A 23,162-nucleotide genomic window follows, 5' to 3' on the forward strand; every position below is an offset into this window, starting at 1 on the left:
TCCAGGGTATGCTTGTGGGTTGTCCAGTCACTTCTGACTGTGATCTAAAGAACATTTACCACAGCTACTCTTATCCAGTGCATTCTTGTAGGTTGGTCCTCTGCGCAAATTCAACTCAAACCTTGCCTTTTTTATGCAAGTTCACAAGCAGCACTTATTCCCTTTTCCTTATTACAGTCCATGCATCAGCACAGGGATATAATGAGGGCATTCTACTGCTCATCATACATGTCATTTCCCACACAGACCATGGACATAATTCTTACCCTTTCAACCAGACACTACAAAACAGTAATATAAAGTAGATGTGTTCTTTCGCTCACCCTTCTTTTCTCCATTAAACATTCAGGCACAGAAACAGAAATCAGGATAAGAGCACTGCTCTAGTCATTCATGTACAACACCAAAACCCTTCAAACATAGATCAAACTGCAATTCAACACTCTTACAACTAAGCATTCCCCCACAATAGAGTGCTAACCATCCACCCATCCACCAATGAGCCCTGGAGAATCATCGAGGAACTGCTTCACTATATATATGCAATTAAAATGCAATATACACTACAAAGATATAGAGATTTTTATTGATGTTGTAGAATTTAATTTCTGCATGTGACGCTCTACACAATTTTAGATTCAGGATGTTTTCACTTGATGATTGTATTATTTTGGTCAGTGGGTCACATGCATCATTGTAGGAATTTGCATTTCCTAAATTGCGAAAATTAAGGAATCGCAATTTAGGAATTGCAAAATCCTATGCATCAAGAAATCCAATTTTTTTTTTAGGATTTCTTAATTTTCGGAATTTGCGATTCCTTAATTGCGAATTGCAATTAAGGAATGGCATTACATTGATTCCTATGGGCCTAGAGGCCCATAGGAATCAATGCCGTTTTGCATTTCTTTGTTTTGGAATTCGCAATTTGTTGATGCATTGCAAGGGTGCAGAAGGGGGTCCAAAGGACCCCCCCCTGCACCCCTGAAATGTATTTTAAAGTGCATGTTTCACACACCCATGTCCTAAGGACATGTGTGTCTGTAACATGACACTTTCCAAAATGCATTTTGTGATTTTTTAAAGAATTTCGCAAATTAACACGAGGGTCAACCTCGTGTTAATTTGCACTTCCTATTTCAAAATTTGCATTTTTTAAAAAATTGATGCATTGCATTTAAGGAATCGCACAAATGCGATTCCTTAAATGCATTCGCATTTTTAGGAAATGCAAAAAAAAGCGAATTTTGAAAAATTGTTTCATGCATCCCAAAAACGTATTTAGGAAGTGCAAACGGCCGAATTTACTGATTCGCACCGTTTGCACTTCCTAAATAGGTTGATGCATGTGCCCCTATATGTTGTATTTGCGAAATGTGTTTATATAAGACTTTCAAGGAGTTGTATTTATCGGAAATAAACTATTTACTTTCAAGTTAGACATCAGGTTTTAGTTCGGCGTTTGTGACAGCCTTAAGATTCCCAGCGCTTGCAACCCCATTTGTTGGACAGTGCACATTAACGGACTATGCTCACCACAACATGTTACTTTCATGGAACATTCTACTCATACATCAGCTCCCACAATTGACCAACAACAAATGGGAAATCAGTTAATGAGTGCACATTTGTTTAAGTTTAATACGGCTAAGTAGTTCTATTTTACCATCTCCAACTTGCTTTTCCTAGTATGTAAACGTAAGTGCATAGGATCACCAGCAGTTACAACTGATAAAAATGAAGATCGAATATATATTTAGCTGTCTCAGAAACATACTCTTGAACAGTTATTTGGCCATGGGATAAGCAACTTGGGTGCCTGGGAGACTGGGCGCACACAACCGTAATATGTTACAAGTTAACACAAATGTTCAATCTTCTTAGGGTACTGTCCAATATTATCTGGTGCTTCGGAGTAGGACGAGCCATCTAGTCTTACTTAACTGGAAAAATCAAGCATCGATGAAGGGGTTCTCAGGGCACACAGAAGTCAAAAGTTGAGGTCGCGGTTTCAACAGTTTTTTATTTACTTCTGTGTGCCTGGAGAACCCCTTCAGTTATTTGACCATGTGTCTGATTTACAGAATAATGCATCAATTTCTTTAAAGTGCATAAATGCTTTACAGTTGCCTCTACACAAACTGGAATGAACATTCCACAATATAATGTCAGTCAGTCAAAAGCTTTTATTTCGGTTAAAAACCATAAAAAGGCATATTTACATACATCAGTGCTATTTGCGCATAATTATACATAGTGAGAGTGTTAAAATACCTCATAGGATCAATATACATAATTTCAAGATAAAAAGATTTAAAAAGAGGATACATGGATAAATATCTCGCAAATGCTGCAATGGATCCCACCAGGCTACCCGGTTTTCTGTGATAGAAGGGGACCTCCCCATTTTTTACGTCAAGGTACCCCGTGGGGAATAGTTAATGGAGATGCCTTTTTTTAGTATTGCACACCTAATAAACCACATAGACGGCAGAAATGTAGACGTTACATATACTGTCATAAATGCAGTGTCAGTTTTGAGAATTCTATAGGTCTCCCTATAGTCTCTAATACCCCTGGACTTACACAAATGAATTATCCATTTTGCTCTTGCCCTTGAATACGAGGGGCAGAAGAGCAGAACGTGCAGATCTGTCTCTCTGCTTCCCCGGCATCCCAGGCAAGTGCTAACTGAGGGTGTGGCTTTTGACCACTTGTCTGTGACGTCCCTAAGGGGGAGTGAGCCATGCCTAAACTGTATATAGAGTTTCCTGGCCAGGGAGGGCTTAATGTCATCCAAAAATCTCTCAAAGTTGGGGTGGACCTTGGTCTCTAGGAAAGTGTTGGTCAACCTACCCAGGGAAGAATTTGATAATAAGAGGGCCAAACCATGCTCTCTCAGTGCCATACTCAAACTTTTTCTAGATAGCAAGGCGCAGGTCTCCTCAGGGGAAGAACACAAATCCTCCCTGCCTATTGCCTTAGAGAGGTACCGAATGTGCTTTAATCATGGTATTTACCCTGCACCCCTGCTTACTAACAGATCCCGTAGATCCTCCCTATAGCTCTCCATTTCTGGGATGGCTTAGAGTTGTCTCCAGTATAACAACGGACGGTTCGAGACGACGTCCTGGATAGGGACCAGGCCCAGATCCAGCCTTAATGGGGTGAGAGGTGTGCTCTGGGGTATTCTCAGGAGACGTCTCATAAAACTATTCTCGGTGAGGGAGAGGGAGGCCGCACTTACGTGTCCCCATAGTTCCGCACCACAGAGTGCGCCGCCTCTCGCCTGGGTTTTATATATTTCAACGGGAGGTCCCACCTGTTTGAGAGAGGATTAATTGAAGACTTTTAAAATGCCACCCGAGGATTGGGCGAGCTTCAGATTAGCTTTAGTGATCTGCGAACCCCAATCCATTCTATAATTTAAAGTGACCCCCAAGTACTCGAAGGTCGACACACGGTCCAGGGCCAAACCATCCAAGTGCGAATGGGGGCAATTGGGGCCTTTCAAATTAAACATCAAGTACTTGGTTTTGGTGAAATTGATTTCCAAGTTCCTCTCCTTGCAAAACCTAGAAAAGGCCTCCATTGTGCGCTGAATACCCCCGATGATTTCGACAATAGGAGGGTATCATCGGCGAACATTAGTGCCGGTATTTTCCGTCCCGCTAAGCTGGGAGAATATAGGTCTTTTGCTCCCAGTAAAAAGGCGATCAGACCTTTAAGGAATAGGGAGAATAGCGTGGGGGCTAGGGCGCACCCCTGCCTCACTCCACGTTCCACCGGGAACGGGGTTGACAGAGCACCTCCCCTCCCGTACCTCACCCTAGCATACGTACCCTTGTGCAACTGTATAAAAAGATCACACAAGTAGGCCGGGGCACCCATCTCCTTTAGCTTGTCCCTCTGGACCAGGTCAAATGCGGACCAGGGATCCACAAATATCAGATATAGGCTGCCCGCCCCGAAGGGGACCGTCCTCCAGTATACAAGCTGTAGCCTGTACAGCTGGTCGATCGTGGAGACCCCTGCCCGAAACCCTGCCTGCAGGGAGGTTAGGATGTGGTGATCATCCATCCAACACTGCAACCTGGTTAGGAGGACTCGGGCAAAGAGTTTCTGGAGGATGTCGATTAAACTTATGGGACGGTAGTTGGCCGGGTCCAAGGGAGAAGCCTTCTTATGGATGGGTATAATTTCTGCTCCCAGCCAGGTCCGGGGGATATCCAAGCCCTGCATAATGGCGTTGAAGAAGTTGCAAATGTATGGTGCCCACACCCTTTGTTCAGACCGATGTAGATCCCCGGGGATCCTATCAAGGCCAGGTGCCTTCCCTGGGATCAGACTCCTAATTGCCGCCTTAACTTCCGAAATCGTGCAGGGATAACTATCTTGGGCGCTGCCCTCGACAGGGGCTGGATCGAGGAAACTTGCAAGTTCTAATGTTTCCACTGAAGGTGACTCGGAATCAAGTGAGTAGAGGGGCTTGAAAAGAACTAGTTACTTACCTGTACACTATGGTTCTCCAGTATTATCTTTCATAGATTCACATGCTTGTATCTTCCCAGTCGTCATGGTGGGAGTCTCCCGGTAAATAATAATCATAGCAGTAGAAGAAAAAACTGCCTGAAACATAGAGTAGTGAAACCAGAGGGTAATCTCTCCTCCTCATTATGTGGCCCAAACTACAGCCAATCAGCAACCAGCCCCAGCCTACACCATTCCCAGCAGAGCCACCATACCTCAGATTTCCTACCGCCCAAGAGTGAGCTATACAGGAAAACCAGAGATAAAAGGTGGTCTACCTAAAGGAAACGGGGAGGCGGGCGGGCGCATGTGAATCTATGAAAGATAATACTTGAGAACCATAGTGTACAGGTAAGTAACTAGTTCTTTCTCCAGTATTCAATCTTTCATAGATTCACATGCTTGTATCAGAGTAGATAGCAGTTCCTGTAGTTAGAGCGTTTCTAGGCTAGACCCCTTTCCTATCTCGGGGCTGTGTGCCATAAATTGCTTCTATTAAAAAGAACTTTTCACAATACCAAGGCATGATCAATTAAACATTGCCACTATAATTATTTGCGTAAAGAGAAAAAACATATTATATAGTAAAAAAATTTGCAGAATACAATTCATAAACATGTACCTTATTTAAAGAGATGTCGCAGAACTGCCTGTCCCACTGCTGCGTCTGCCTTCCATTCCGTGTCCAGACAGTAATGCTTGGTGAATGTATGAGCAGTCGACCAGGTTGCTGCTCTACATATGTCTGGAAGGGGTACTCCTGCTAGCAATGCAGAAGACGTCGCCATTTTCCGCGTATCATGGGCACGGACTTTCCTGTCGAGAGGTCTTCCTGCTTTCTCATGACAGTAGCCAATAGCGGAAGCGATCCATCTGGATATGGAGGAACGTGAAAGGGCCAGCCCTTTTCTGACCCCTGAGTAAGCAACAAACAGTTAGTTTGATTTGCGAAAGCTTTTTGTCTTTTCAATGTAAACTTTTAGGCATCTGCCAATATCCAAAGTATGCAGAGCTTTTTCAGCCGCTCTGGATGGATTTTTAAAATATGTAGGCAGGATAACAGGTTCATTCAGATGAAAATAAGAGGGTATTTTAGGCACAAATTTAGGGTTAGTTCTTAGCATCACCTTATCCGGCCTGAATTGAATGAAGGGGTCCAATATAGAAAAAGCTTGGACCTCGCTCACTCTTCTGGCTGATGTGAGCGCCAACAGTAATGTCACTTTCCATGACAAGAATTGCAATTCTGATTTGTGTATGGGCTCGAAGGGAGCTTTCATCAGCTGCGACAATACCGTGTTAAGCTGCCATGAAGGTGGGGGGACGCTTGACAGGAGGAAACTTCCTTAACAGCCCTTTCAAGAATTCTTTGATTAGTCTGTTAGACCACAAGGAAGGGCATCCTGGTGATCTTCTATATCTGGAAATTGATGCTAGATGGACTTTAATAGACGAGTGCGCCAGTCCTGATCTGGCTAAATGCAGCAAATATGGAAGGATTTGCTCAGCAGAGGACGTTAAGGGATGCACTGCATTAGCAACGCACCAACTACAGAATCGCTTCCATTTTGCCATATATGTCCTGTTGGTAGACAGCGCTGCGGAACTTTGCAGTATTTCACGACATTCTGGAGTGATATCTAGGGACTGGAATTCGTGCTCGAAAGGTTCCAAGCGGACAATCTTAGAGAGGTCAGTTGCGGATGAAGTACTTGGCCTCTGTTCATGGAAATCAGATCCCTGGTTATCGGGAGCTGTATTCTTGGTTCCACCGACAACTGCAGAAGCTCTGTATACCAAAACGGCCTCGGCCAGGCCGGGGCTATCAGTATTATCTGGCAAGGTTCTGATCTCATTTTCCTCAGTAGTCTGGGAATCAAGGGAAAGGGAGGGAAGGCATAGGCAAACATCCCTGTCCATCGAAGCTGAAGTGCGTTCCCCCTCGAATCTTGCTGAGGGAACCTGCTGGCATAATGACTGCATTTCTTGTTGCTCTGAGTTGCAAACAAGTCCAGACCTGGTTTGCCCCACACTTTGAAAATCCGATTCAGCTGGACCTGGCTGATTTCCCACCCGTGGCAAATGTCGGATGACCTGCTTAACAGATCCGCTTTTGTGTTGTCTACTCCTGGAACATGTTCCACTTGCAGCGTTATGTTTTGACACAATAGCTATTTCCAAATTCTTTGTGCCAGAATCGACAAGGGTTTTGATCTCGTTCCACCCTGTTTGCGCAGGTAAAACATTGTTGTTGTGCTGTCCGTCCGCACTAAAACCGATGAACCTTGGATCCTGGGAAGGAAAGCCTGGAGGCCCAGGAAGACCGCTTCTAATTCCAAGAGATTGATGTGACGTTTCGCCTCTTGAGGAGACCAAAGGCCTTGAATTTCCAGGTCTTGCAGATGCGCCCCCCAACCTCGTAATGAAGCGTCTGATGTCATGACGTAGCTTAGTGATTGTGGTTCGAATGACAGGCCCTTTGTTAGGTTGCTCCTGATACCCCACCATGACATTGCCCGCTTGATCTGACAGGTTATGACCAGCTTGTCGTCTAAGGAACCCAGGGCTTGGACCCATTGTTTGTCCAGGGCTTCCTGTAACGGTCTCATCTGTAAACGGCAGTTGGGGATCAGCGGAATGCAAGAGGACATCATTCCCAGTAATGATTTGAATATCCTGATGGAAGTGGACTTTTTTGCTGCTAGGGATGCAGTCAGATTCAAGATTTTCGTTACCCTTTCCTCTGAAGGGTAAGCCTTCATTTCTTGTGTTTTCAAGATTGCTCCTAAGAATTGTAGAGCACAAGTCGGAACAAAAGATGATTTTTCTTTGTTTATCCGAAGACCTAGTCTTTGGAAGAGATCCGTGCACTTCCGTAGAGATCTCTCCGTTGCTTGGAACGATGGTCCTTTTACTAACCAGTCGTCCAGGTATGGGAACACCTGTAGACCTTGCTGCCTTAAATGCGCCGCTATAGGAGCCATGCATTTTGTGAAAACTCTGGGGGCAGACTTCAGACCGAAAGGTAAAACTCTGAACTGGTAATGGCGCCCCGCCACCATGAATCGCAGATATTTATTGTGCTTTTTGTGTATCGGAATGTGGAAGTATGCCTCCAGCAGGTCTAGAGAGACCATGTAGTCTCCTTTGCGAAGCAGTAGCAGAATTTCCTGCAAGGATAGCATACGGAAAGAAATCTTCTTTATGTATGTGTTCAGATCTCTGAGGTCCAGTACCTGTCTCCATTTTGATGACTGCCTTTTCCTTATAAGGAAGAAGTGTGAATAAAAACCTGTTCCCCGCTGGTCTGGTGGTACTTCCTCTATCGCTCCTTTCAGAATGAGTGATAAGACCTCTGCTTTGAGAGCCGCTAAGTGCTGATGAACTCTGCAGAGGGGTGGACGATTTGGAGGCCTTTGCGAGAATTCCAGGGTGTGACCCTGTGTAATGATGTCTAATACCCATCTGTCCGATGTTATGGACTGCCAATGCGGGAGAAACAGAGAGGTAGTGGAACTGGTCGATCTGAAGCGGTAATGGAGGCGCCTGTGGAACATCACTGTCTGCGACCAGAGTCTTGCTTCCCTCTGGCGGCGGACTTTCTCCTTCCTTGTTGTTGGAAGGAAGTGTTTTAGGACCGATATTGCTGGTTGGAGGAGTACTGACGGTAACCCTGCTGGTTGTAAGGTTGGTACCGATTAGATTGATAAGAGGAACGTTGTTGTTGAAAGTGTCCTCTGGATCCTCGGCCGCGAAAGGACTGATAACGGCCTTGTTGCAATGATCCCAAGGATCTAGCAGTGTCAGTATCTGCTTTTATCCCCTGCAACGCCTCGTCAATCTGTTTTCCAAAGAGGCTTTCTCCATCAAATGGCATGTCCAATATCTTAGACTGCACCTCTGGTCGAAAAGACATAGCCTTGAGCCATCCCTGCCTCCGCAGGGTTACCGCCCCAGCCATTTGGCGAAAGGCTATAGACGATATGTCCATTGCCACTTCTATGGACTCCGACGCTGCTCTGGCTCCATCTTGTAGAATGGTAGTCGCCTCCCCTTTCTTGTCCTCCGGAAGGTGCGACAGGAAAGGCGCGATGTCCGACCACATCTGCCTATTGAACCGGCTCAGCAGAGCCATTGCGTTGGTAGCTTTGATGGAAGCTGCTGCCATGACCGCAAAGCGTTTACCTATGCCATCCATCTTCTTGCCCTCCTTATCGGGGGGCGCCACGCATGTAGCCATCGGGTTCTTGGAGCGCTTCTGGGCTGCTTGAGTCACCACCGAGTCTGGACGAGGATGACCAATAAGACATGCTGGAGCCTTCTCTACAGCACAATACTTCTTGTCCAGCCTGGGTATGGATGCTGGGACTGAGGCTGGATTCTTCATCAGTTTGAGTCCTTCATCCCAGATATGCTCAATGATCGGAATAGCTCTTACCGACTTCCTGGAGGACTCCTTAAAGTCGTAAAGGAAACAATCGCTTTCCTTGACTGGCATAGAAAGCTTGAACCTTTTAGCCGCTTTTTCCATCAGGTCATGAAAGCTGGCTATATCCTCTGGTGGAGAGCTTGATTGAGGCAAAGGTGACGCCGGGGACGTTGGAGCAATATACTGGTCCCATTCGTCTCCCACTTCCTCATCCTGAGTAATTTCTCCTTCCTCCTCCTGATCCTCATGATCAGACTCATTCAGGTCATCACGAATCGTAATTACGTTTTGAACCTCCTTCCGAGGAGGGGGAGGCGGTTGAGCTATAGGCGTCTCTTTAACAAGTTGAGTCTTTCTCATTGGCCGCGGAAGCATTATCTTCTGGAAAGCGACGATAATAGCTATCTATCATACTCCTTAAGTCAGATATTAAAGAGATAGGCACCGACATCGCCTCTTCTCGCGCAGGTGTATCCACTTCCTCCTCATCATCATCGTGATAGGCCTGGTGAAATGATTCGTATCTCATCTGGCCCTTGACCGGCCGGTTTGTAAAGGCAAAGTCCTCCTGGTGTTCTTCCTCATCAGTGTCCTGATGTTTAATATGGAGCTGCGAAGGACTGTACGCCACACCATAGGATCCTTCCTCCTCCGATTCCTGGCAATCCAGAATGGTGGAGGGCAGCAGAGGTGAAATCTTTGGCGTGGAAAATTCCCCTTTTCTGCTCGTCAACACCCCCGTCAACGGAGCAATCCTTTTAACAGAAATATAAGTAGACGTTATTTTCGTTGGAGATGGCATCAACGATGATTTACTCGTCGTCGACGGGATCGTCGAAGGAACAGTCATCCGCATCATCGACGGGATGCTCGTCGACGAAGATCTCGCCGTCGACGAAGGCCTAGCACTCACCGTCGAGGGAGTCGTCGTTGTCGTCGACGTCGACAAAGCTGTCGACGTCGAGATTGTCGTCGACGGACTGGTCGTCGTCGTCGACGGAATGGTCGTCGCCGCCGTCGTCGACGGAATGGTCGTCGCCGCCGTCGTCGACTGTCTCGTCGGCTATCTGACTGGATTCTTAACATATTTCGTCGACGGAAGCGACGACGGAGCCTTCTTTTCTGAGGAAGGCTTGAGAGGAGTTGGAGGGAGTGAAGTAGAAGGTTCACCTTCCTTAGATTTTCCTGCTTTTTGCTTCCTCACATCTCCCTTTTCCTCAGAGGACCCTCTTAACTTTTTAGAGGTGTGTCCCTTGGCTTCTCCTTCAGACTCCGAGTCTTGAACTTTCCTTTTCTGAAGCCATAATAGGAGGCGCCCTTCCCTATCCCTCAGAGTTTTGGGAGGGAAGGTCCGGCAATACTTGCAGTCCTTAGGGATATGCTTGGGGTACAGGCAGTACAAGCATTCCTTGTGAGGATCCTCAGAAAAAAGTCTGGCCTTGCCACAGGATCTGCAAGCTCTGAAAAGACTCTTCTTGGAGCTTTCAGACATTATGACTGAAGTAATTCTTGACAAGAAAAAAGAAGATAGTACCTGATTTCCAACTGACAAAGGTCAAAAGTTCAGTGAAGAGAGAATAAACTGAGCAGAGCTCAGGGAGACTCCTTCTCACACGAAGGCGGTTAGAAATCTGAGGTATGGTGGCTCTGCTGGGAATGGTGTAGGCTGGGGCTGGTTGCTGATTGGCTGTAGTTTGGGCCACATAATGAGGAGGAGAGGTTACCCTCTGGTTTCACTACTCTATGGTTTCAGGCAGTTTTTTCTTCTACTGCTATGATTATTATTTACCGGGAGACTCCCACCATGACGACGGGGAAGATACAAGCATGTGAATCTATGAAAGATTGAATACTGGAGAATGTGCAAGCCACACCTCTTCGCAAATGTTGGGAACAACTGCGAGCATCCCTGTGGCCGGGCCTCTATGCACCAAGTTCCAGAAAGCCCTAAACATACAGGCGTCTAAAGCTACTCTGATTTTCTCCCATCTATCGGCTTCCCACTCTGCCTTGGCCGCTTCGGTCAGGCTTGTGTAAGTTTGCCGAGCGTTTCTGATGGACGACTGAGTGCCCACTTTCACCTCCTTTATCAGGGATGATTTTGCCTCCCCGCAACTTTTATTGAACCAGTTCTCTCTCTTGGAAGTTCTCCCCCCTACCAGACTCGAGAGCTGTGAAAAAGTCAGCGAGTGTGGTGAATAGCGTGTTATGGGTGGTCTGGAGGGCTGAGAAATACGAGGGCTCGGAGTTCCGGTTTCTCAAGTCGCTGACCTCGACTTGAGCCCCAGCTACCAGATTGTATATCTCTGCCAACTTGTCCGGTGCCTGGGCCACCCTTTCCCACCTGACACGCCTATCTCTCCCTGTTAAAATTAGGTTCTGGTTGGTAGGGGACCCTGCTCCATCCTGTGTTGTCTGTTTCCCCAAGGGACTAACTAGTTCGAGTGACAATAAATTATGATCACTATCAACTCTTGGGGTCACAACAAACGCTTTTAATTGAGCCCAGAATTCCACGTTAATCAAGATGTAATCAATTGTCGTTCTTTTCCCCGGTCTATTATAGGTGCGTGCACACGGTATATCTGGGAGGAGCCTGCCATTGTAGGCCCTTAGGGAAAATGCTACGACCAACTTATTAATCGCGAGTGCCAACGGCATCAGGCGGTTTTCTGGATACATGGAGCATTCCGGGATGAGCCACATCTCATCCTCCTCAGAAGTGACAGGGGGAATCACCGAGAGTGGCTCAAAGTGGCAATTGAAATCTGCCCCAATGATTTTATGGTACGTAGAGGGAAAGGAAGATAGAAGTGCCTCCAGGGCCTCCAGGATGGATAGGCCTTTTTGTCGGGGGAAGGGACGTAAATAGATATTTATCACTGCCCTTTGAATGTCAATGTGATACACAGGATGTCCAGACAGTTGGTGTCAATTACCTTAACTATATACCCCATGTGGACTGCCACCCAGATACACAACCCTCCAGAGGGTCTTCCCCTTGGTCCCTGAACAGCTGCTCTATAATATGACACAAAACCTACCCTCACAGGGACAGGTAATGACCAAGTCTCTTGGAATAGGCAGAGGTCATACCTATCCACCAGCCCCCCCCCACTCAGGGTTTTGTAGCTTTGTCCACAACCCGGCTGCATTCCAAGAAGCAATCAGGGTGGGACGGGGGGACGGTGATCCAGGGAGTGCTCCAGTAGGGTGCACTAGGCCAGGGGGAGTGAGTCTTACCGGTGGATGGAAATCCGAGACCCATTCATCAGTGATGGCTGCACAATTATCGAGTGGTGGAAATAAGCCATCGTTCCCTAGGTTGGCCGTCTGTGCTATAAGCCCCGCTTCCTTGCTTGGGCCTCCCACCTCAGGTAGTGCCACTGGGGATGGAGCTACTATAGGAGCACCCAACGGTAGTCAATGCACACTACTCAAAGCCCTGAATCTATTGACTACTGGGATGGTATACTCAAGGAAGGTGTTACCATGTGAGGGCAGGGGTTGTTCCAGCATAGCCGTGGCCTGATTCTGACAGTAAAAATACCCCAGGTGAGAAGTATTAATAGAGCCTGGGAAAGCTGGTCCACCACTCCCTAACAAGTACTTAACTGCTACAGGGTCCCTAAAGTTAACGATGATGCAGTCACCCTCAACATCTTTTCTTCTTATACCCAGCCAATCAACCCTATGAGCAAACAAGATCTCCCCCTGGCCTCGGCCCATGAGGGGTCGGTGCCTGTTTAGCCAGTGGATGACCTTGTTCTTTAACTTGAGGAAGGTTTCACCACGAGAGCTGTTCAGTGGTGGGACACCTGTGAGCACCACCACATACGGTGCTGCCTCAGGGGGAAGCTGAGGGCAAGGTGGAGGCTTTGTTTGGCTGGTTTCGTAGTGTTTAGGAGAGGGGGGAGATTTGTGTTTGCTCCCAGTTAACTGCTGGTGCCCAGGGGAAGACAGTGGAAGTTGCATGCCAGAGGTGGTCCCACCTGAAGCGGTAGGAGACACACTGGTACTCCTAGAAGGACCAATGGCATCTGCGGATGTGGTAGGTTTCCTCACAACTGCAGGTGCCAAGGGTTGTGGGCAATTTGTAAGAGGGGAACTAGCGTCCCGCCCGGTGTCCAGGGGAATGAGCAGGGGAGGGCCAGGACCTGCTCTTGGGGCCGAGCTCTCCGATACACCAGTTGCCAGGTCTTTCCCCAAACTTTTGTTATTAATAAAGGATGCCAGTCTGTCAATCCTGGGTGACAGTATTTTAAAATGTGATGTTATGAGCTGGTCTATGTGGGCCGGTAAATCAATTAGTAAATGTGTGGCCCACAGTGGGGGTCCGGTATGGGGTAAATAGGAGCCGGATTCCGACTGTAGTGGAGCGGGTATTGGGTTCTCTTTGTTCGCATGTTTGTGTGCGGGTTTCGTCTTCCTTCGTTTAGGACAAGATTTGGGGGCCTTTTTCCCTACAGGTAGGGGATGTGGCAGAGGATCTGCTACACGAGCAAAGGCTTCCGGGACCTGTTGGGCAAAAGGTAGCTCTGAAAAGGACGTAAGGAAGGAAGTGAATTCAAAGGGGTTGACTGTGGTTTCACGGGAATCCCCTTACAGGCTGGGAAGAAGTGATCACCGGGGTGAGTGAGAGTCGTCTCTCAGTATTTTCAATTGCAGTTGCGGCGACTCCAATCGTTTTTTGAAGCATTTTGTCAATTGCTGTGAGGGTAGGTAGGGACTGGGTCGAGGCTGCTAGCTGTCTGGTCATGGGACGAGAGGTAAGCGCCTTATTACTTTTACCCATGTTGCTCATAGTATAGAAAGGAAAAAAAAAGGGAGGAAAAATCCCAGCTAAACCACAGTTTGTGTTAAAAACAAATTAAACTACAAGTTGTTTAAAAATTCACGGTAATAGATAGCACCATTAAGGAACCCTACTAGCTATGCCTGAGCATGTGGGGGCAAGCTTTGACTGCTAAGTAATAAAAAAAAAACAATGAAGGGTGTGCACCCACAAGTGCGGAGCAAGTCGGTGTAAATACCAGTCGGTAACGATGGTTGCTGAGAAGTGTAAGGGGGGTGGCCCATCCCGGCCTCGTTCGGCCCCGGCCGGCCACAGACGATCCCGCCTTTGTCCCGGGCTTCTCCCGGGGCGCTCCCGCGCCCGTCCTGTGGGGCGGGATAATGGGGCTGGTTAAAGTACACCTGGGCAGGGTGTGGGGGGAGGGCGTCTCTCTGCCCCGGTGGCTGCTGGGCAGTGTAGTTCCCCCTATGGTGCTGGCCAAGTCTCCAAGCTGTGAGCGTTACCCGCAGAGCGGGAAACGCAAGAGGTATGCAGATGGTCAAAGGAGGGGGGAGCGTGGTTCTCCTCCGGGTCGTAGTCCCCTCTGATGCTCCAACACTGTCTGCACAGATTGCGAGTGTTTCCAAGATCCAAGATCTACAATGTCGTCGTAGGATTACATTTAGCAGTCTGCACAGCGCCGACCTCGCTTCTGCTGCAGGACTCCTGGAGTCGCCCCTGGCGGTGGAGACCCTCCAACGCTCGCAGCCAGCGTCCCAGACGTGTCACTGTCCCTGCTGTATGTCACGCCCGTCAGAACAGCCGGCGCGAGCGCAGGCGGAGCAGTTGACGGACTGAACCAACAAGTCCTCGGAAAAGGGGCAGAACGTGTTACACTGCGCACCAAACACCATCCGATCAAAATGGCCACAACCATTTGATCCTTATGGACTCACCCTTCCGCTCCTGGCCCGTCATGCTAACCTCACCCGGATTCCAATGCGGTCCGGGACATCGACTGTACACTGCACAACGCTCTCGCCCGGCCGCGCGCACCCACAAACTTTCTGATTTGTGAAAGTTGCCTCTTAGATACAATATAATGTAACATTGTACGCAGATATGCAAAGACGCCATTTATTTTTTGTTAAATTACTGATGTAAGATAATTATACCAAGAGTGGTGAAATGAAGGAGACTAGAGTTACAGTTTACAGGTCCTTAAATGAGACCTATTTCTAATTGTCATTGACAACAAGTGTAATAAAGGCTTAAGACAAAAGAAGGCTTTTCGTAATAATAAGTGTAGTGTAAAGGAGAAGTAAGATCAGAAACTGCTGTTTCAGAAGCACAATGCTTCTGGTAAATGCAATAATTGTTTGCAGAATGCTTTCGAGAACAAAAATAAGTTAATTATTTAGTGGGCATTTTGTGCAGAATACAACAGGAACCATTTGAAAACAAATCAAAATAATGTGTTTTCAGATAGTAATTTTTAGGGAAATGGCAGGCTGTGTATTCTGTACAAAGAATCACACATCATGTGATACTTGTTGTGTATATCACAAAGTGGAGATGACATTCTTCTTGGTTTTCTTTTTAGTTGCCGTAACTTCATGTCCGATCATTTGTGCGCAATTTATCTTGATTATTTGACTTATGTCCCTCATTGAGAACCACTTATTCATAAATCTGGAAAAACGTCCATACTGGTGTTACTTCAAAAGTTATTATAAGAATTGGTATAAGCTATGAGTGTTTCTATTTACATTTGTTTATCATTTGCTTTTAAAACAACATTAGTAACATGATGCCTTTTATATCATAGGTTGATCACAATATGTAACAATAATTAAATACTATGAAAAGTGCTATAGAAGCTCACTGCACCCTCCAATAATATATTTGCCCATTTCAATGGTAAATTGTTAATAACCTTCCAAATTCGGCCTGGTAATAAATATGTGACTGTTTTGTGATTGTGATGCAGATGTGCATTTGTCTGGCAAAACCTGCAATAAACATAGAATACATTAAAATTCTGACTATTGGAAAATACAGATCCTCAAGAGGCACTGAATTGGATAGACTTCTGTCAGCTGCTTTCCAAAATAAGCGCAGGAGTTTGGAAAGAGAGGTAAGTATTGATCTAGCCCTCAACCACGTTGTTAAAAAGAAGTATTATCATACTTCTGGGAGGGTACTTGGAATAGAGAATTGTGGAAGATTTACTATACAAGGGATAATGTATAAACGTGTACCTTTAATTTCCTTATTAATGTTGAGTTGTGACATCTCTAGTAACCTTAATAAAGACCTGACATAGCTGCTAAACTGTAGTAAGTTATTACAGTTGAGCTCTGACGTCACAATGCCGACCGTCAGAGCCAACAGGCAAGGTGAAAGACGTGTCCCGAACATCATTATAGCTGCAGTTGAAACAATGAAAACAGAAAATGGCCTTTCCTTTCCAGATACGTTTTTCTAAAAGAAAAAGTGATTAGTAGAAAGCAGATATTTGAGCCAGCGTGGTAATTTTTTCACTATTATTGATCCAGAAAGATGGAATCTCTCAATGGTTCTACATAAACTGAACAACAGCATCTTTTTAAACCTGATTTACAGTGAACAAATTCTAATATTGTATTGCAAAAATTTTGAACTGCTTTTTGGTGCGTTTACTTGTGCAGTATGGATTCCGCTTTTATTCTTCATGTATACAATGCAAATGAAAGAGCAAGACACTAAGGACTTAAGTGGTTTGTAGGAAGGACAAAAGTATGAGCATGTATTATATGGAATAAAATACGCTCTGCTGTACATTAAAAGGATGTGGTAAGTTACCTCAGAATTCCTTGAATTTATTAAAGAATTCCATGACTTTTTTAAAGGAATTCCACTTTTGGCTTTATCCCTCCAGAGCAGAGGTCTTCAATCTGTGGGGCGCAACTCCCAGGGGGGGGCCCAAGAGTCCTGGGAAGGGGGTCGCCCATTTCCAGGCCTAATTCTGCCTGGAATACAAAACATTCCATTCCGTTTGGCCAAAGTCAAACGCGATCCTTAAAATGTTTCAGCTGAAGTTAATTGAGTGTCATGTGCTGTAAAAGGAAGAGGCCTGGCAGACAGGTTAAACAACCCTTCAAATCAGCCTTCATGCCAGGGTGCCTGCTTGCCTGAATGACATTTAAATGTGTGCTAGGAGTTAATCTGCAAATTTAAAGGATGCTTGGGAGTGGTTCTGACTTTAACCCCTTGTATACTCGCGGCGGCCAGGAGCCGCCACGCGTCTCAGTGTGCGTGTGCGGAGGACGGCCCCCGGCTGTCCGAATCCCGCCCACTAATGAAAACTCCTGCACAGCGTGGAAATTTCACGTGCCTGGAAGGGTTAATCACTTCAAGCATTGTGATGGCAAAGATGTGATTTTTTGTGTGGTGGTTCGCAACTGGGCTGTGAAGTGTGTGCTTTTAATGATAACGGTTATTTACGCAGTGCTTAGTACCCCTGTGGAGGTGTTGAAGGGACAGAAATGCAAAAAAAATGCATTACTTATGGTCTGATATTACACAAATCTTCATTTTGGGGGGAGGAGCCTAGCGAGGGACCAAGATGGCCGCGTGATCGTGTAGCTCCGTAAGACCCGTTCCTCCGTCTGTCTATCCTGCCAGTTATCCTGTGACCTGAGGACCGCATTCGATGGGGGAATAGCATTGCTGCCCTCTGGTGAAATTGCGGCTCGAAAGGTGCAATTCTACCCTCCCGGATCGTCGTCTGAAGTTTTGGGCCTTTCTGTCGCCTGAGCCGCGGACCGTGGTGGCAGTTGTGGCCGGCCTCTAATGCGACAACAGCGGCAGTGTCGACCGGAAGTGGTGCCTCCTCTGGGAACCGCTACCAGGAATTATACCCGACGACTGGGCGTTTTGAGGGGGCCTTCTCTGCACTAATTGACTGCTTTTGGTTCGGCTCTTGGAGCGCTGAGGAGGTGTGAAGTGTTGTCGGAGGTGTGAATTTGTGCGGCATCGGTCGGTTGATTGAGGCCCCTCGATCACCCTCCATGGCGGCGAGGTCGGAGATTGAGAAACCTCCCCCCAAAGGTGGGAGAGGACAGAGAGCGGTCCAGTCCAATAAACTGGACAGATATACGCTTCCTAAGGGATCTCCGAGCGACCAGAGGCAACAAGACCAGCCTCCCCAAATGGCTGCTCCGAGCCTTCTCTGAAAGACATAATGGATGTCGTCACTAGGATTGAGGCGTCTATGGGGACCAGGATGGATGCGCTTGATACCAAACTGGACTCAGTTAAAATCTATGTTAACCTTTTGCGCACGGATCACGCTAAGACTAGCGAAAAAGTGAAGTCCCTGGACATCAAAACGACTAGCCTGGTGGACGACGTCGCTAAAGTGCAGAGAGAGGTCCGGGCCTTGCAAGCGGCACGGGAGGAGACCCGACGGCTGCTTGATGACTATGAGGGCCGTAATCAGCGCAACAATGTTCGCATCCTAGGTGTACCGGAAAAGGCAGAAGATCGTACCCCTGATCTCTTTGTGGAAGACCTGATCCTTAAACATCTGAAGCCTAAGGGATTCAGCAAGCTTTTTACAGTGTAGAGGGCACATAGAGTTCCAGGCGGGCCGCCGAAAGTGGGGGCGCCACCTAGACCCATGATTGCGAGGGTCCTGAATTTTTGGGACTGTGATGTCATACTTCAGGCCTCACGGACGGATGGCCTGCTACGCTACAAAAATACTACTATGTCCTTCTTTCCAGACTTTTCACAAGCTGTACAGAGGATGCGCCAAAGTTTTCTCCAAGTCAAGCGGAGGATAAGAGACAAAGAGATGAAATACTCGATGCTATATCCTGCCAAGCTACGAGTCGCGGCGAATGGGAAGACATGTTTTTTTGACAATGCGGAGGTGGCATCGGATTGGTTGGACACTGTGATGACTGATGGTGCTGAAGACCGGCGACAAGAGGATGAAGATGAGCGGCAGGGCCCGGGATGAGAGACTTCTGTTAAATTGATCTTTGGACACGGGGGTGGATATAACCTTTTCTTATTGTGTAACAGTAGTGCTTTGGGCTAATAGGATTGTTCCTCCGGCATGATTCTTGGGGGAAGTGGTATGGGGCTGTGCGGCAGGCGCCTACTCTTCCTACTTTCAGTTACCATTGTTGGGTGGGGCGACAGGCACACTGCGAGTTGGGGTTAGGGCGTTGTCCTAATGCAGGGGTGCAGGGAGGGGGGGGGGGAGTACTTTGTTTCTTTTTGGTTTCAGTTTTGTTTTGAATTGCATTGGGTGTTGGCAGATGTGAATGTGCGCGTGTGGAGTGGGGTAAATGTCTTGCTCTAATCATGGATCGGAGATCCAGGTGTTGAGTTGGAACGTGAATGGTTTGGGTGACAAAATTAAGAGAGGGATGGTTGGCCAGCTTATCAGGCATCATTCACCTGAGGTGGTACTTCTGCAGGAGACACATCTTGTGGGTAAGCGTTGTATGGCCCTTCATAGAGGGGGATATAAACTGATCGCGCATGCGGGGTTCTCAACAGGCTCCAGGGGAGTGGGAATTTTGGTTAAGAAGGCCTTTCCATTTGAGGTTCAAGCTATGTGGTCTGATCAGCGGGGCAGATATGTGGGTGTCTCCGGGATGGTCGGGGGTAAAGTTGTCACTTTTCTTTCAATCTATGTTCCCCCGGGATTCCAATCTGACACCTTTAAGGATCTTGCTAAGGTTTTTCTCTCACTCCCACTTGGTCTTCTAGTTCTTGGTGGCGACTTTAATACTGTTGTTGATGGTAGTTTAGACTGTACCCCGCCGAGATCGCTCCCCCCATCGCGTCAATGGCTCCCCAAATTTATGGATTCTTTAGGTCTGGTTGATGTGTGGCGTCTTTTGAATCCTGTACTACGGAGCTATACACATCTCTCGGCGGCACATGGCTCTATGTCGCGAATTGACTATATTCTGTTGCCTGCTGCCATGGCAGACACTATCAGGGAGGCGCGTCATTTGGGTAGGGGTGTCTCCGTTCACTCCCCAGTTTGGGTTTGAGTTGAGATGGGACAGCCTACAGTGGGTAGAGTGGTGCCTATTAACGCCTGGCACCTTCGAGACCCCGTCATTAGGAAAGAGATATGTAGAGCCTCGGAACAGTATTTTCAGCATAATCAGGGTACGGTGGATTCTGCGTGGACGCTGTGGGAGGCCTATAAAAGTTGTTCTACGCGGAGAGGCCTTGTCTCTCATCGCGGGTAAGAAAAAGAGACGTTTGGCAGAGATTAATACTGTTGAAGCGGAGGTGGTCGATTTGGAGAGGCAAGTTGCCAGTGGTGCATCTGTTGAGAATCAGCATCAGCTGCACCTCAAGCAGGACGAGTACCACAGGCTGTCTAGGGAATCGGCGGTGACGCAACATAATGATGTCCAGAGTAGGATTTATGAGCATGGCAATAGAGCTGGCAAGCTTATAGCGTGGCTGGAGCGTGGAGAACGCGCCTCTCGGTTGGTACCGGAGCTTGAGAGTGGCGGTACAGAGTGTCTATGCTTCCTCGGATGCATATACTGGAGCTGAACAGGCTGAGATGATCAGAGACATTATTATGCCTAGTTTGTCTGAGGAAGATCGGAAGTATACGGATTCTGCTATTACGGATGACGAAATAGCGGGTGCCATCAAGAGCATTAACTCGGGGAAGGCGACAGGTCCCAATGGTATTCCGATTGAGCTCTATAAATTGAATGCTTACAAAATTGCGCCGCTTATTAAAGCCATGTTTATTGAGAGTAAAGAATCTGGTAGCCTCCCCTATGATCAGCGGATTGCGAATATCGTAGTTATCCACAAGCCAGGTAAGCCCCGAACCTCCCCCTCTTCCTATAGACCTATTTCTTTGCTCAACGCGGAACCCAAGATTTTGGCCAAAGTACTGGCGATCAGGTTGGTCAAGGTGATCTCCACCTTGGTACACCCAGACCAGTCGGGCTTTATGCCACGCCGCAACACTGCGTTGAACCTTCGGCGTTTACACGGAGTACTGGGTAGGGCCGGTGATTTGTCGCAACCAGCCGTGTTGGTGTCCCTGGACGCCACCATGGCCTTTGATCGAGTCGAATGGTCGCACTTATTCGCGGTGTTGGAGAAGCTGGGTTTTGGACCTGAGTTTATTGGATGGGTGCGCCTGCTATACACTGCTCCTTAGGCCCGCGTTGTTGTGAATAACTGTCAATCTGGTGATTTTGCATTGGAGAGAGGGACGCGGCAGGGATGTCCTCTGTCGCCCCTTCTCTTTGTGTTGGCGCTGGAGCCATTGGCGGCTTGGGTCAGATGGGATAGGTCTGTACGTGGGCTGCGGTGGTGCCCGGATTGGGAAGACAAGAATTCGCTTTATGCCGATGATGTGCTTCTCTATCTCACTTCGCCTAGATCCTCTTTGCTTGTCTTTCTCGTCATTCTCAGAGTGTTTGGTGAGTTCTCGGGCTTTGCTATTAATTGGGCGAAGTCTGTAATGTTAGTATTGTCGGGAGACCCGCCGGTAATTCCACAGACCTGCCCCCTTCAAGTTACTACCACGGGCTTTGTGTACTTGGGAATTTATATTGCCTTGGAAGCCAGGACGAGATATGTAGAGAACTTGTTGCCGCCGCTGGCAAGACTACGTACTGATATTCAGCGCTGGAGGGCGTTACCTCTGTCTCTTCTGGGCAGAGCGGTCTTGTTTAAAATGTTGGCGCTTCCTCGGTTCTTATATGCTCTCCAAAACGCTATGGACCCTGTTCCCGCTAAATACTTTAAGGAGATAGAGGCGCTTCAGAGGCTGCTTATATGGGATGGTAGGCCCCGTATCGCTTATCCTAAACTCACCCTGGCCTGGTATGATGGAGGAATCGGGCTTCCTGATCTGAGGAAATATTATTGGGCCTCCCAGTTGGCGGCTATTAATCATATAGTTTATGGCTTGCCTGGAGACCCTGGATACTCCATGGATCGTAGTCGGTCGCCCGGGAGAGATTTCCTTTGGGCCTTCTATAATCGTTCGGGACGGTTCTCGCTCGCGGGCCCCACCTCGCATGCAGTGAAGGTCTGGCATGCGGCTAACAGGAGTCTGGGATGGGAAGGGAGATTGTCTCTCGCCACCCCTCTCTTTAGCTCCGCCAAATTGGGCAATCTGTGGACCACCAAAGGATTTGACAAGTGGGAGCTGATTGGTATTGGTCAGATTAAAGATGTCTGGGGGGAAAGGGGAAATACTGTCCTTCGAAGCGCTCCAGCAGAGACATCAACTTCATAACAATGAGCGGTTTTGTGTACTTACAGGTCAGGCATGCCCTCCTCTCCCATGTGCTACCGGGGGTAAGCCCTCCCAGAGGCATCCCCTCTTGAAGACTGTGTATTGGATGGACATATACCAGAGAAAACTATTTCATTGATTTATCGAAAAATATTTAAATTAAAAAAAAAAAATCTACATTTTGGAATCTCCACTACATCCTAAAACTCTTTGCACATTTTGTAGCAGGCTAACTTATAATGTGTGTAATGCAAGTATAAAATAATGACTTACATATTCACAGTGCTTTCTGTCACAAGCTGTGACCTCATAGCACAAAAAATACAAAAGTCAATATTTTCCACTGCACCAACCAAATTTAATTCTGTGGCCGTCTGTGCAGTGCATTAAATAATAGAGGTTTTATAATGTACTATATAGTAACAACTTTTTCAATGTACTTTTCATTTTAGCTACCCATTATTTTATATGTAGCTACCTGATGGTGAAAGACCTAAAAAACAAACAAAATATTTTGGGGCTGATTTATGAAAGTTGCTCAGCTGGAGCGTCAGTGTTTTTTGAAGCTTCTGCAACACAAGCATCTCAATCATATCTATGAGGCGAGGCGAAGTCACCCTGCGTGGCCTCATAGTTATGGAGTAAGACAAAACAGCCAAGTCACTGCGTTTCCTTATTCTAGTAGGCATTCCATAGGCGTTGCAGTGGGTGTTCCCACACAACACCCATGGATTTTGACGCTGCCCCAGACCCAAAACCATACGCCTCCCCACACCAGGCGTAACTAGGAGACATGTTTTCATTTCTCCTCATTTTTTCTCTTTCCATGTGTGCTGCCTCCCCTTTCACGTTGGCGTAGGGCAGCACAGCAATAAGACTTACGGTGCTGCCCTACGTCAATGCCTCATAGAGGCCCTGTTTTTAGCCACACCTTTGACCACGCCCCCAACCACTGAACTTTGGTTTGCTAAACACTGTTTAATTTATTTCCTCAATGTATAAATGATTTGCTGTGGGAATTGGGGGCGTTTATGTCTGTCGATAGTTGTCAATGATGAGGAGTACCAAGTTCTAGAAATTTTTGTCAGGAAGGGGTCCTTACGCCTAAAGGTTTTTGACAGGGGGGTCTCGGC

The 23,162-nt window shown here is 47.2% G+C and overlaps 1 protein-coding gene across 3 annotated transcripts in view; it reads right to left on the reverse strand.

Moving 5' to 3' along the window:
• RUFY1 (RUN and FYVE domain containing 1) overlaps positions 1 to 23,162 on the reverse strand; it is a 717,137-nt gene that overhangs the window by 625,733 nt on the left and 68,242 nt on the right. Inside the window, exon 1 of one of the 3 annotated variants that reach the window (XM_086931456.1) lies at positions 13,993 to 14,084. The exons of the other annotated variants lie outside the window; for them this stretch is intronic. Within the exon in view, the coding sequence (XP_086787582.1) occupies positions 13,993 to 14,038 (46 nt within the window). The 5' untranslated portion in view covers positions 14,039 to 14,084. Of the gene's footprint in view, positions 1 to 13,992; positions 14,085 to 23,162 lie in introns of those variants that run through there. 3 annotated transcript variants of the gene reach the window in all.

The sequence above is a fragment of the Lissotriton vulgaris genome, chromosome 7 (assembly GCF_964263255.1).
Source record: "Lissotriton vulgaris chromosome 7, aLisVul1.2, whole genome shotgun sequence".
NCBI lineage: Eukaryota > Metazoa > Chordata > Amphibia > Caudata > Salamandridae > Lissotriton > Lissotriton vulgaris.